General features: G+C 37.8%; 1 protein-coding gene across 1 annotated transcript; it reads left to right on the top strand.

Moving 5' to 3' along the window:
* The first annotated feature begins 8,699 nt into the window (after window positions 1-8,699).
* Window positions 8,700-12,557, top strand: LOC306873641 (sodium/myo-inositol cotransporter-like). The gene is made up of 2 exons (XM_079423069.1): window positions 8,700-8,726; window positions 9,888-12,557. The coding sequence occupies exon 2, from the start codon at window positions 9,947-9,949 to the stop codon at window positions 11,987-11,989; it is 2,043 nt and encodes a 680-aa protein (XP_079279195.1). The 5' UTR covers window positions 8,700-8,726; window positions 9,888-9,946; the 3' UTR covers window positions 11,990-12,557.

The raw sequence follows: 12,557 nt of genomic DNA, 5'->3' as shown, positions 1-12,557 counted from the left end.
AAATGTAGTTTATTTCTGTGATCAAACAGAATTTTCAGCATCATTACTGCAGTCTTCAGTGTCACATGATCCTTCAGAAATCATTATAATATGCTGATTTGCTGCTCAAGAAACATTTCTGATTATTATTAATGTTAAAAACAGTTGTGCTGGCCAATATGTTTGCAGAAATCTTGATACTTTTGCAGGATTAGAAAATAGAAACTTAAAAAAATTGCATTTTTTAAAAATAGAAACTGTTTTTATGACAGATCATTATGAAAGCCTCAATCATACGTCATTTGGACTGAATGATAGCGCCATATATATTTATGCATGTGTCAGATACCTCCATGGCGCTCAAAGGAAATGACAGTAAATGTGAATGCATTGTTTTTGATCTTTTTCCACTCTCTTGGAAACTCTTCTGCTGTAATTGCTGCTGATTGGCTGTGTGGGACTGGAAAGACGTTTGTCATTTGTGACGGGCAATTTGTAGGCTGTGTTGCAGCATGTTCCACTTTCCTCTTCTTTTCTTTTTTTAGCTGCAGTCTGTCGCTCTTCTCGAATTCACTCTCGCTTATATGGGTTATTATATTTGCAATTCTGCTCTTGAGGCAACCCTGAAGCTCATTCAGAAACATTTATATTCTCCTTCCAAAGCATCACAGAAACTCTGTACTGGTACAGCAATTGTAGTGCAATGGTACTTTTATGTGGTACGGAATATGATAATCATAATCATGTGCCATGGCATTTTTAAAAACACCGTATTGTATTGCTAGGTGAGAGTGTCACCTCAAATATTTGGTCTTGGCTGTTTTCATTCGATCTTTGTAAACGTCCTGGGATGCGTGCGGTGGTTCCTGGTATAAAGTCATTAGCTCATAAACGCGGTTTCATTTTCCAGTGTGGCCTCCAGTGCCCTTTAAAGTCCTGCAGCTCTCCGGGCTGAGTGGTGAAATAAGGACAGGAGTGTTATGAGAACATCACTCTCTGCTTCTCAGTGTAAATGTTAAAGCGCTCAGAGAGACAGAGGAATCCTTTGGTGTCTCGTCAATGTCATGGCAACAATGTAAACTGACCAGAGTGAGAAACTGTGGAGTGGAACGGAGAGAGAGCACAGATTTACACTGAACCTGTCAGTCACTGTGCCAACATATATTGTGCATATTTATGAATATATTTGCACAACATGCACATATGTATAAAAATAGATTTCATTTTATATTTTTGGAAAGAAATATAAAATGAAAAAAATCCATCCATCCATCATGTGCAAATGAGAAATATTGTAAAATATGACCTGCATGAATTCATTAAGAAAAAAAGTATTTCCTTAACTACTTAAGAACTTAAGAAAAATTTTAAGAATATTTTGCATTTTGCAACACCAATGCTTGTAATTTTTGTAAGGGAAAAAAAATGTTTTTACGAGAATATAGTGAGGTTTTTTTTTAAGAATTGCACTTTTTTTTCTTTGTGATTGTGGCCCCTGGAAATGTTCTTGACATGGAGACTAGCACATGCACAGTTTATATTAGTGGAAAAATACCGTCAAGATCACTGACATAAATTTACACTGACAATGTTGGATCGATGTACCTGTGTACAAACAGGTCCAGTTCTCCTTGTAAGGCAGTCTGCTGCTCAGGGCACAAATCCATCCATCATCAACCAGCGATGCCAGCTTCTCAGACGTGGGCTGTGCTCATGTGCTCAGGATTCTCCATAGTCAGTCTGATCCATATGACACTTTCCATGCCAGACTGAAAATGCTTTGTTTTTAAACCCTTAAAATGTATGATTTGCAAAGTATCTTACTGCTTATTGCATACTGCACAGTATATAGGCTTCTGTTTTTACAGTAGGCTATATAATATATCAGTAATACAGCATGCTATGCTGACGTCACATGCTTGTTTAATTCATCAAGTGATATTCAGTTATCAACTTTTTTGAATGAATGAATGATTGTCATGATTTTTCACATTAAGCTTAATCCTGGTTATTGCTGTCCTAAACCTGCTTTTAACCCTGGATAAAGGAACTTTTCATGCTTATAATTTAGATGTGGGGTTAGCACTGCTAACCGGGTTTTTGCTTTTTGTTTTTATTCAACTTACAGTGTAGTAAATCATCAAATAATCAAATACTATCATCTTTTGATTACAACAATACTTAAATAGCTTTATTGTCAATGACAAAAAAATATTTCATTAATTTCAACAAATGTGGACGCATACATACATCCATTCCATCCAACATGTTTTCTCACAAACGCCCCCAACTCGGAAACTCTGAGCTCATTGTTTCAGTGTTTCCCACTCATAATTGCCTTTTCTATTCTTTTTCTGTTCTATCTACTTGTTTTCTTTTTATTTATTTAAAAAAAAAATGACACACTAATACTAGTGTTCTCTATTCTTTTTCTAGGCTTATTCTTTTGACTTGTTTTATTTTTTATTTATAAAAAAGAAAGAAAGAAATTGACCCAGCGTCTAAAACCAGCGTTTCTGTTCTTTTTCTGTTCTATCTACTTGTTTTCTTCTTATTTATTTTTTTAAACTTGCTTCGTGGACTGCGTTAGACTAACCAGGACTAACCCTAACAGCAGCACTTACATATCATTGCTCTTTTGTTGGTTTTGATTGCTTCTATTATCCTCATTTGTAAGTCGCTTTGGATAAAAGCGTCTGCTAAATGATTGTACATGTAATTGACCCTTCACCAGGAGTTTGATTGACATGCGTTCTGACCAATCATAACGCCGAATCCACTATCTTGTCTGACAAACAAACCAGACAGGAGAGTAAATTAACTTCGGTGGACTTGAACTTGAAAAATGGTGTGCACTGATGTCTTTCCTCGGTTATAAAATACCTTCTGATGTTCAGTCACATTTATTTCGTGCTATAACTAGTAAAGCGGAAGAGATGATTGGTTCACGTGCCGCTTGATCAGCGATCTTTCACAACACATTAAAAAGCCATAAAACTGTATTTACTGTTAGATTTATTTTTTTTTAAATGACAAAATTTGAAAGCTGAGGCCATGTTTCATACCAGAAGTAACCTGTTGTCTTGTCTAAAAATTTACTTTCACTTCTGAAAACCCCAGAAATGTAAAAGGATCCATATACAGTGCAAAACATCATCTTATGAATTATTAACTGTTAACCCTGGGTAAAGTATGAGCAAAATCATCCAGGATTCGGTTTACCCTGGGTTTCTTCTTCTTCAGTGTTAATTATTTAAATTGTGAAAAGACCTTCTGATCAAATAGGCTAATGAGTCAAGAAGATGCATGAATTCTGAACTGCATATAAGCATACTGTACTAATCTTATGAGATTAATCTTGACAGATAGGTACACAAAATTGGATTAAAATCCAGTTTATGTTAAAAAATTGCGGGTGATGTCAATTCCACTTCATTCGTCTTTGGAAATGCAATGCCTTCCAAAGGCCTACAGTATTTCACACAGACTGCTGTGGTTACTGCACATTTCTGCAAATGCAGTAAGTCATTGTGCTTCACACAATATGCATAGAGTGAAGCAGTAGCATATAAGCTTTCACAGCTACACCACATTCAAATTAAATATACTAAGCTACTGACACTTTCATAACAGATGAGCAAAATATCGTACAGATTGTGTAGTCGAGATTTGGGATCCATTCAAGACAGCAGAAGGATACTCTGCAGATAACTTCATGCACATCCACAAAACCACTCTAAACATCCTTCCTGACAATATACAACACTCAGCGCACAGTAAACTGTTTCCAAACAGACAGGGCAGCCCACACATAAAATCAAGCCATAAACTATTTTCTAAAGGCCAGCTGAGATGTTCAACCGATGGGATTTTTAGACTAGATTTCTACAGCAAATCATTTTCATGGCCCGGCTCAGAATAGAGAAACACTTGAGCAGCATTTGATGACACTTGCTTTGATATTCTAATGCATTAACATTCAGACATATTTAAGTGTGCCGTCTCGGGACGGTGTAAATGTCTTTTAGTGAATTTTAGCTTCAAATAATGTCTGCAATAATTCTCTAAGCTGTTCATTTAAGGATTAAAGTGACTGATGTTTAAAGTTGGACTTTTTAACCGTCAAAGGCATCAACTCTGCTTCATTTGTGGACTAAACTGACAGAGTCCCATATACTTTAAATAAAATTGACCTTTACTGCATTTTGCTGAATCATTTCATCGAAAAGAAAAAGTGCAAGATTGCTTTAATATCTCAGTTGTTTCTCATAGACTGCAATAAAATGAAATGCAAACTGATGTAAGACCCCAGTAATCTCACATGCTTCTCGACGTCTCAAACTGTGTTCAGAATTGTCAATATAAAAGTCTGTTATCAAAAGGCATCAATATGAACTCAAATATTTATCATCAAATGATCTCAGCGGCTATGCATATTCATTGTATAGCTTTATACTCTTTACTGTATGACAACTAGTGACTCATTTAGGTCTACTTTTATTAATGTTAGTAGAAATGTTTGAGACAAAAACATAACTGAGACCTCCAATATCATCAGTGTTGTTAACAATAACTAAAACTATTAACTTTTTATTATTTGGTAATTAAAATAAAGCTAAAAATAAAACCTAAGTCATAATATAAATAAATGCTTTAATCATATATGAATAATTCATAAATAACACTGCCAACTGAGCCTTGAAAAGGCAATGTCTGAGACAAGTTCACACATTTGCATCATGTATGTAATGCATATATGTTTTTCTCTTCCATTTATGCATTTAGCGACACTTTTATCCAAAGCAACTTACATTGCATTCAAGTTATAGTTTTTACATTTTATCAGCTCTTTTTATAAGTTTTTGCTTTCCCTGGGAATCGAACCCATGACCTTGGCGTTGCTAGCACCATGCTCTACTATTTGAGCTACAGGAAAGCTCTTCCACTCTGCATTTCTTATGTATTTTTGTTTCCCAAAATATTCTGATGTACTCCATCTGTGTCCAACATGTCCTACTCTCATCATATAATATGAACATTGCTGTCGGATCATTAGTGTTCATGATGTGTCTCCTGGAGGCGCATCTTATCAGCACATTTAGCACAGAAACTCTTGTGTCATCGCAAAGCAGAGACTGTGTGCTTTCATCATCACTTGTGTGACTAAAATAGCATGTCCTCATTATTGTAACATGTGAAGTTTTGCGGTCTGCACCACATGAAGCAAACCCTGGCCTCTGTAACGGCTCACTGGTGCAGTGCAGCTCTGAGGAGGAAGCACTCTTTTATGCGACCGTGTTCACATGTTCAGCCTGTCGCGCTCTAGTGGCTGTCATTGACCTACAAAGAATCAAAGTGATTGTGTTTCCAGCCCTTGCAGCTGAAAGAATCCATTTAATCAACCAACTAGAGAAGAAAATATGAGTGCTGCTTAAAAAAAGCTGGTTGTCAGGGGGTTACTATGCAGTTGCTACAGCATTCTGAGTGGTTACCAGGTTGTTGTTACGCAGTATGTTCTGAGTAGTTTATAATCATTGTTTTGCAGTTTCAAGAACAATCTTTGTGTTTGCCAATGTTTTTGAATTGGTTCTAAAATGTTCCAAATGTTTGCCAGGTGGTTGCCATGCAGTTGCTAGGGCTTTCTGTGTGGTTATTAGGGCGCAGTTATGCAGTATAGTCTGAGTAGTAGTTTTCAAAACTTCTGGAACGTATTAGTGAACAACTGACGCAATATTTACATGTTCATAAACTTCTGTCTATTAATCAATCAGGATTTCGTAAAAAGCATAGCACTATTACAGATGATTTGAAAGTCTTAAATGATTTATTGGGGTCCCTAGATGTAAAACACCACTGTGCATGTCTATTCATTGATTTGACTAAAGCTTTTGACACAGTGGACAATGCGATTCAGTTAAATAGACTGAGATGTGTTGGTTTATCAGAAAATGCAGTTTTGTGGTTTAATGCTTATTTAAAAGGAAGAACTCAATGTGTGCAGGTTGAAGGCTGCAAATCAGATTCATTGGATGTGGTTAAGGGAGTTCCCCAAGGTTCTGTATTGGGGACTTTATTATTTACTATATAAATAAACTGTCTTGACAAAGCAAATTTTCATTTTTACGCGGATGCCACTGTTATTTATTATTCTGCACCTACAAAACAAGAAGCTTTGAGTGATCTGCAGACTGTTTTGATATTATTCAAGCAAGGTTTTATATTCTAAACTTGATTTTAAATGTATGTAAATTCTATATCTATGTAAGACAGTTGCCCTTCTGACATTTCAGTACTAGAATGTTCCGGATGGTTGCCAGGGGGTTGCTACGCAGTTGACAGGACATTCTCCATGTGGTTGTCGGTATGTTTTTGAATAGAATATTCCAGATGGTTGTGTTCTGTATTGTTGACAGTGCATTGCTGTGTAGTTGCTAAAGTGATTGAATGGTTGCCAGGGTGTTGCTATGAGGCTCCTATGGTGTTCTGAGTGATTTATAATGTGTTGCTATGCAGTTGCTACAGGATCCGGTGTGGTTGCCTATACGTTGCTGGGTAAGTGCTAAAATGTTCTGGATGGTTGTCAGAGTGTTTCTATGTGGTTTCTAGGTGTTCTGTGTGTTTGGTAATGTGCTCTGGATGGTTGCTAGGGTGTTTGGTCACTAATGCATTGCTGAAGTGTTCTCAATGGTACAATTGTATTGTACATTTTCTGTAGCACAAATGTTGTTAATTGTTGAGACCTATATATTTAGATTTATATTTTTGCATTTAACAGACTTACAATAGAGGAACATAAGCAATTTGTCCTATCACTATGTGCATAGTATAATGCCAGGTTTGCTTGACAGCTAGTCTAGGATTCAAGAGCAGAGGTAAAATAAAAAAGGGGGGATTATTATTATTTTGTTTTTTTTTGTGTGTGCACACTTTCACTAACAAGAAAGTGTGCATATATTGAGGGATCTTCTGTCGTCCTCTACTACACAGTCACTTATGTTCTCAGTTCAGACACAGAATCAGTTCAAGCCAGTGTTGAGACAACCCAAGGGTTCGACTAACCTATTTTTCTCTTCATTCTATTTGTGTTCAATGGCTGCTGGGGCCTGAAGCTGCGGTCAAAGGCGGATCTGAAGGGTCACTACAGTAGCAAAACTATTCTGGCCATTTAAAATAAAGAACACCTCTAAATAGGATTTGAAGGTTTTGTGTTTTATGTTAAAGTAATTTAATTTTGTCTACACTGAAAAAAAAGAAATATTCTATATGGTTTTCGTTCTTCAGTGAAGCACAAATGCAAATAGGTTCGACAGAAGGCCTATCTGAGCTGGTCTTTGAAATGAAAGTGAATTAAAGAACATATTCCTTCCATTTACTGATCATTTTGCACATGGAAGGTCAAGCCAAGTGCACTGCATTGTGTGCATTTAAGGAGAAAATGTGCATACTGGAGACAGAATACAGTACTAAATTGCTAAAATAGTATAAGTAACATGTATGCTATTGCAAATAAAGCCAGAGGGTTTTCACACATCCTCTGACAGCTTTTTGGTGTTCACTAAAGTGTTTGAGCTTTGAGCACTTCTGTCCCCTAGTGCAAACTGAATGAGTGCTGTCAATCACAAAACTGCAATCTGGAGAGGAAGGAGGTGGGAATTCAGATATGGCACCATGCATGTCCTCTACTCTTTTGGGTCATTTTTGTTAACATACAGAGCTAGACTGCATTGTTTGGTATTTTATAATTGAATAATAGGCTAGTTAAATTATGATAGACTACACAACAGAGCACTAAAAAGATTGTGATGATGAGTTCACTTTAGTGTTGTATTGTAGGCTTGTGAACGTTTATGGTTCAGCCTTGACCTACATAGTCGCACCTGGCCTCTGTACACATACAAAAAGATCTTTATCTAGTCATGTACTAAGTATCACTCTATCACAAAGCTTCTGGATTTGTGCTCTTTCATTGTCTTCTCGGAAACTTGTGAATTGAAAGACGATGTCGCCATCATCTGACGATTATATGCAGTCGCAGTTATAATCCAAAGTGTTTTTTTGAAGTGTTATCTTGTGCAATGCTCCAGTTTAGGTGGTGTGATCACGGGTTAGTTTATCTCTACTGGTTATCTGCTTTATGCTTAGCACTCACAGATGCTGACATAGTGATGATATAATTTGCATATTACTGTTTACTTTGAGTCTGAAGTCAACCATTTCAAATGTGCATACCGTGACTGCTGTAAATCCAGATAAACTGATATTGGATCTTGTTCAAACAGCGTACGATTCTTATCTAGCTATATACATTTGTCTAGTTCTCAGCAATCAATTATAATTTGCCCCTGCAAATATTATTGCTATGCTATATATTATTGCGTAATTAAACAATGCAGGGGCAAATTGTAAGCTATTAATTAGAGAAAAAAATCTTCTAGGTAACTTTTTCAAATAAAGTGTATACAATTCAGTAATCCTAATTTCTGACAAAACGCCACAGACATCATAATAATGCATATGGGATTTACGATATTTGCAATGGTGTGCCATGATACAAGCATTTTATGGGACATTTAGGCATAGCTGAAGTACCTTGAGCACGCTACGTCCATCTGGTAGCATCACTGTACCATGCTACTACACCGGAATTCACATTGCTTGGGGCGAAAAACCAATGGTGGGCGGAACGGATGCGGGGTCTCTTCACACACCGTTACAAACGCATTGCATCCAGCTTTTTAAAGACTTCGGTAAGTATGCATGAGTTTTTACCGTTTATCACCGAGATCTCTGAGACTGTGCATGACCTGTGACGCGAGTCTGAAAGTTTTAATCTAGTTTTACATGTGATTTGGTGATTTTATTAAGGCTATTACTGTTGTGCAGGGTGTTACTTTATGCTTATCAAGTATAAATGGGTTAACGTTCATTTGTGCTTTTGCATAACGATGAAGATGACTGTGGAAGATGACAGCTAACTTTGATATTAACTTTTTTTTAAACATTACGATTTTCAAATGTGTATTTATTAGTGTAAACACATACAGTATGTAAGGTAACTGTTTAGATGTTATAATTGGCACCATTTAATTTTTCATATAATTATTGCTGTTTTTTTTTTATTGTTTGATTGTTTGTTTATTTATTTAGCAGTTAAATGACCAAAAAATTGTTATAAAAGCACAAAAAAAATCCACGTAGTCAGTCAGTTAGGCCTATTAAGTTAATCAAACTGTTTGCATAATAATATTTCATGGTTTAAATAAATGTTTTAAAGTAGCTTGATACACAGTTAAATTAAAATACTTCCTGCTGTGATCCCAATGTGTATTTGGACTCTAAACTCTCACTTTAAATATCTGTTTTTGTGTGTGTCACATGCGTCAGGATCAGTCTTTTCTCCTCACTCGCATCGCTTTTCTTCATTTTTGCTCAATATCTTAAATCAGCAGGGGTTTTGGTGATTTTTAGTGGATGTTTGAAGTCAGTTCTCCTAAATTCTAGCAGAGAAAACAGGTGTAATTAATCACATTAACTATCAACATGATCCACCAACCACAAACAAACACATATTGTTAGGTTACCTTACTTAAGCTGAAAATTATTATCTTAATTTTAAACATTTTATTAGTTTTTTCCCAAAGCCCTAATAATTGTTTTGTACTTAAAAAAGTTTTACTTTATCAAGAATATCGTAGCAGTCATTAAAATATGCTCACAGAGTCTGAAAAAGAGAAATACAAACATTGGCAAATGAAAAGGACAGTGTTTCATAAATTGTAATACTGTCTGTAGACATCCGACCTAAATAGAAGTTGTACTCTTTTTTTTTCCCCTGGCCTGTCCCATGTTGTCCAACATCTAAATGGGGTTAGTGTTTTTTTCAAATCTATTTATTTTCTCTCTTTCAGAATTCATTGCTATATGTGGCCCACCGAATGGTATATCTTGTTCCACCAACAATTAAAAAATGGCATCAACAATGGAAGCAGCAGATATCGTTGTTGTTGCCATGTACTTCGTTCTTGTCCTGGCCTTTGGCTTTTTTGCGATGTGGAAGGCGAATCGAGGTACCGTGAGCGGATACTTCCTTGCCGGTCGTTCCATGAACTGGATGATGATCGGTGCATCGCTGTTCGTGAGCAACATTGGCAGTGAGCACTTCATCGGCCTGGCAGGCTCAGGTGCAGCAAGCGGGTTTGCCGTAGGTGCTTGGGAGTTCAATGCAATTCTACTGCTGCAGCTCCTGGGTTGGGTCTTCATACCCGTTTACATCCACTCAGGTGTGTACACCATGCCGGAGTACCTATTCAAAAGATTCGGCGGGAAGCGGCTGAAGATTTTCTTTGCATCCCTAACTCTTCTCCTCTACATTTTCACCAAGCTCTCAGTGGATCTATATTCCGGAGCACTGTTTATCCAGGAATCTCTGGGCTGGAACCTGTACGTGTCCATAATCCTGCTCATCACCATGACTGCCCTTCTCACGATAACTGGCGGCCTGGTGGCAGTTATCTACACAGACACTCTGCAGGCGTTCCTCATGATATCGGGAGCACTATGCCTGATGGCTATCAGTTTAGTTAAGGTCGGAGGTCTCGAGGGTTTGCGCACCAAGTACATGAATGCCTCTCCCAACGTCACTGCCATTTTTCTCAAAAATAATTTCACCAATTTCAATTCCTGCGATGTGCATCCTAAGCCAGATTCGTTTAAGATCTTAAGAGGTCCTTTGGACAAAGACCTGCCGTGGCCTGCTTTTCTTCTGGGCCAGACTCCAGCCTCGATCTGGTACTGGTGCGCCGACCAGGTCATAGTCCAGAGAGTCCTGGCAGCACGTAATATTGCCCATGCCAAAGGGTCAACCCTGATGGCGGGCGTCCTGAAAGTCCTACCAATGTTTATCATTGTGATTCCAGGGATGATCTCCCGTGTGCTCTTTGCTGATGAACTTGCTTGCATCAGTCCAGAGCACTGCATGCAAGTCTGCAACAGCAAAGCCGGTTGCACTAACATCGCCTATCCTCGCCTCGTCATGAACGTCATGCCTGTAGGTCTACGAGGCTTGATGATGGCGGTGATGCTTGCCGCTCTCATGAGCGACCTGGACTCCATCTTCAACAGCGCCAGTACTATCTTCACCCTTGATATCTATAAGATGGTGCGTCACCAGGCTTCCTCCAAAGAGCTCATGGTGGTGGGCCGCATGTTTGTGGTCCTCATAGTGGCCATTAGCATAGCCTGGGTCCCATTTGTCATTGAGATGCAAGGTGGTCAGATGTTCCTCTACATTCAGGAGGTATCGGATTACCTCACACCACCGATTGCTGCACTGTTCTTGCTTGGCGTCCTTTGGAAACGTTGCAATGAGACCGGTGCATTCTGGGGTGGAATTGTGGGCTTCTTGCTAGGAGCCGTAAGACTCATTCTTGCCTTTGTTTATAGAGAGCCGGACTGTAACACAACCGATGACCGCCCTGCTTTCATCAAAGATGTTCATTTCATGTATGTGGCGGCTGTGTTGTTTTGGGTTTCGGGGCTCGTGACAGTAGTCGTCAGTCTTTGCACGGATCCACCGAGCAAGGAACAGATTGCTACGACTACTTTGTGGGGACTGCGCAACAGGAATCAATCCGAGAACAGCAAACTTCCTCAGCTTTCTGTAGAAGCAAAAAAAGAGAAGACAATGAATGAAGTGGAAATCAAACCATCATCTCAGGTTATTCAAACAGGGCCTGAAATACTGCCAAATGGCCACTTGGAGTCTCAACATACCCACAAACAACAGGGCATTGATCATGTAGGTGGAGATAAGGGACGGTGTGTGAAATGTTTGGAGTGGTTTTGTGGGTATAATAAAAGTTTAGAGGAACCAGATTCACCTTTTGGAGACGAAGACAGGAATGTTACTGAATTGCTCAAAGAACCTCCAAATACCAAAATTATCCTCAATCTCGGTCTCTTGTTAGTGTGCACACTTGGAATTTTCTTGTTTGTATACTTTTCTTTGTAATGCTCATAATTTTAAATATCGATCTATTTGAGTTTACACTGCAAAAATGTTATATGGATATTTTTCTTGATTATTTTAAACCTATATATCTAAAGTGTGATTATGGTTGTAATTTATACTTCTCAATAGTGTTATGCACTGTAGGGTTAGTAATGTACAACTCCCATTGTAATGCCAAGTATTACTGATTTATAGTGCTGGTTGCCAAAGCGCTGCCAATACTGTGCAATAGCAAGTCAGATGTTCACTTTATATATAATTTAATACTCTGACATAACAATCAAAGTATTGATGTAATTGCATGTGCAAGGTCAAAATCTAAAAATAAGAAACATCTTCATAAGTCAAAATGTGTAAAATCGAATTAATTTTTTTTTAAAGAACGGAAAGGTTTTTTTTTTTTGTCAAGTCACACGTCAGCTCCACATTTAGTGTTGATTATATTAAAACCACACAAATCATTAACCACATGTGTGTGTGTGTGTGTGTGTGAGAGAGAGAGTGTCAGTCTCACCACTGAAAACATCTCTACCCACCGCTGACCCCATTAAAAAATCCATAGAACATT

The sequence above is a fragment of the Barbus barbus genome (genome assembly GCF_936440315.1).
Source record: "Barbus barbus genome assembly, chromosome: 8".
Taxonomy (NCBI): Eukaryota; Metazoa; Chordata; class Actinopteri; order Cypriniformes; family Cyprinidae; genus Barbus; species Barbus barbus.
This window is presented reverse-complemented; position numbering and strand designations above follow the sequence as displayed.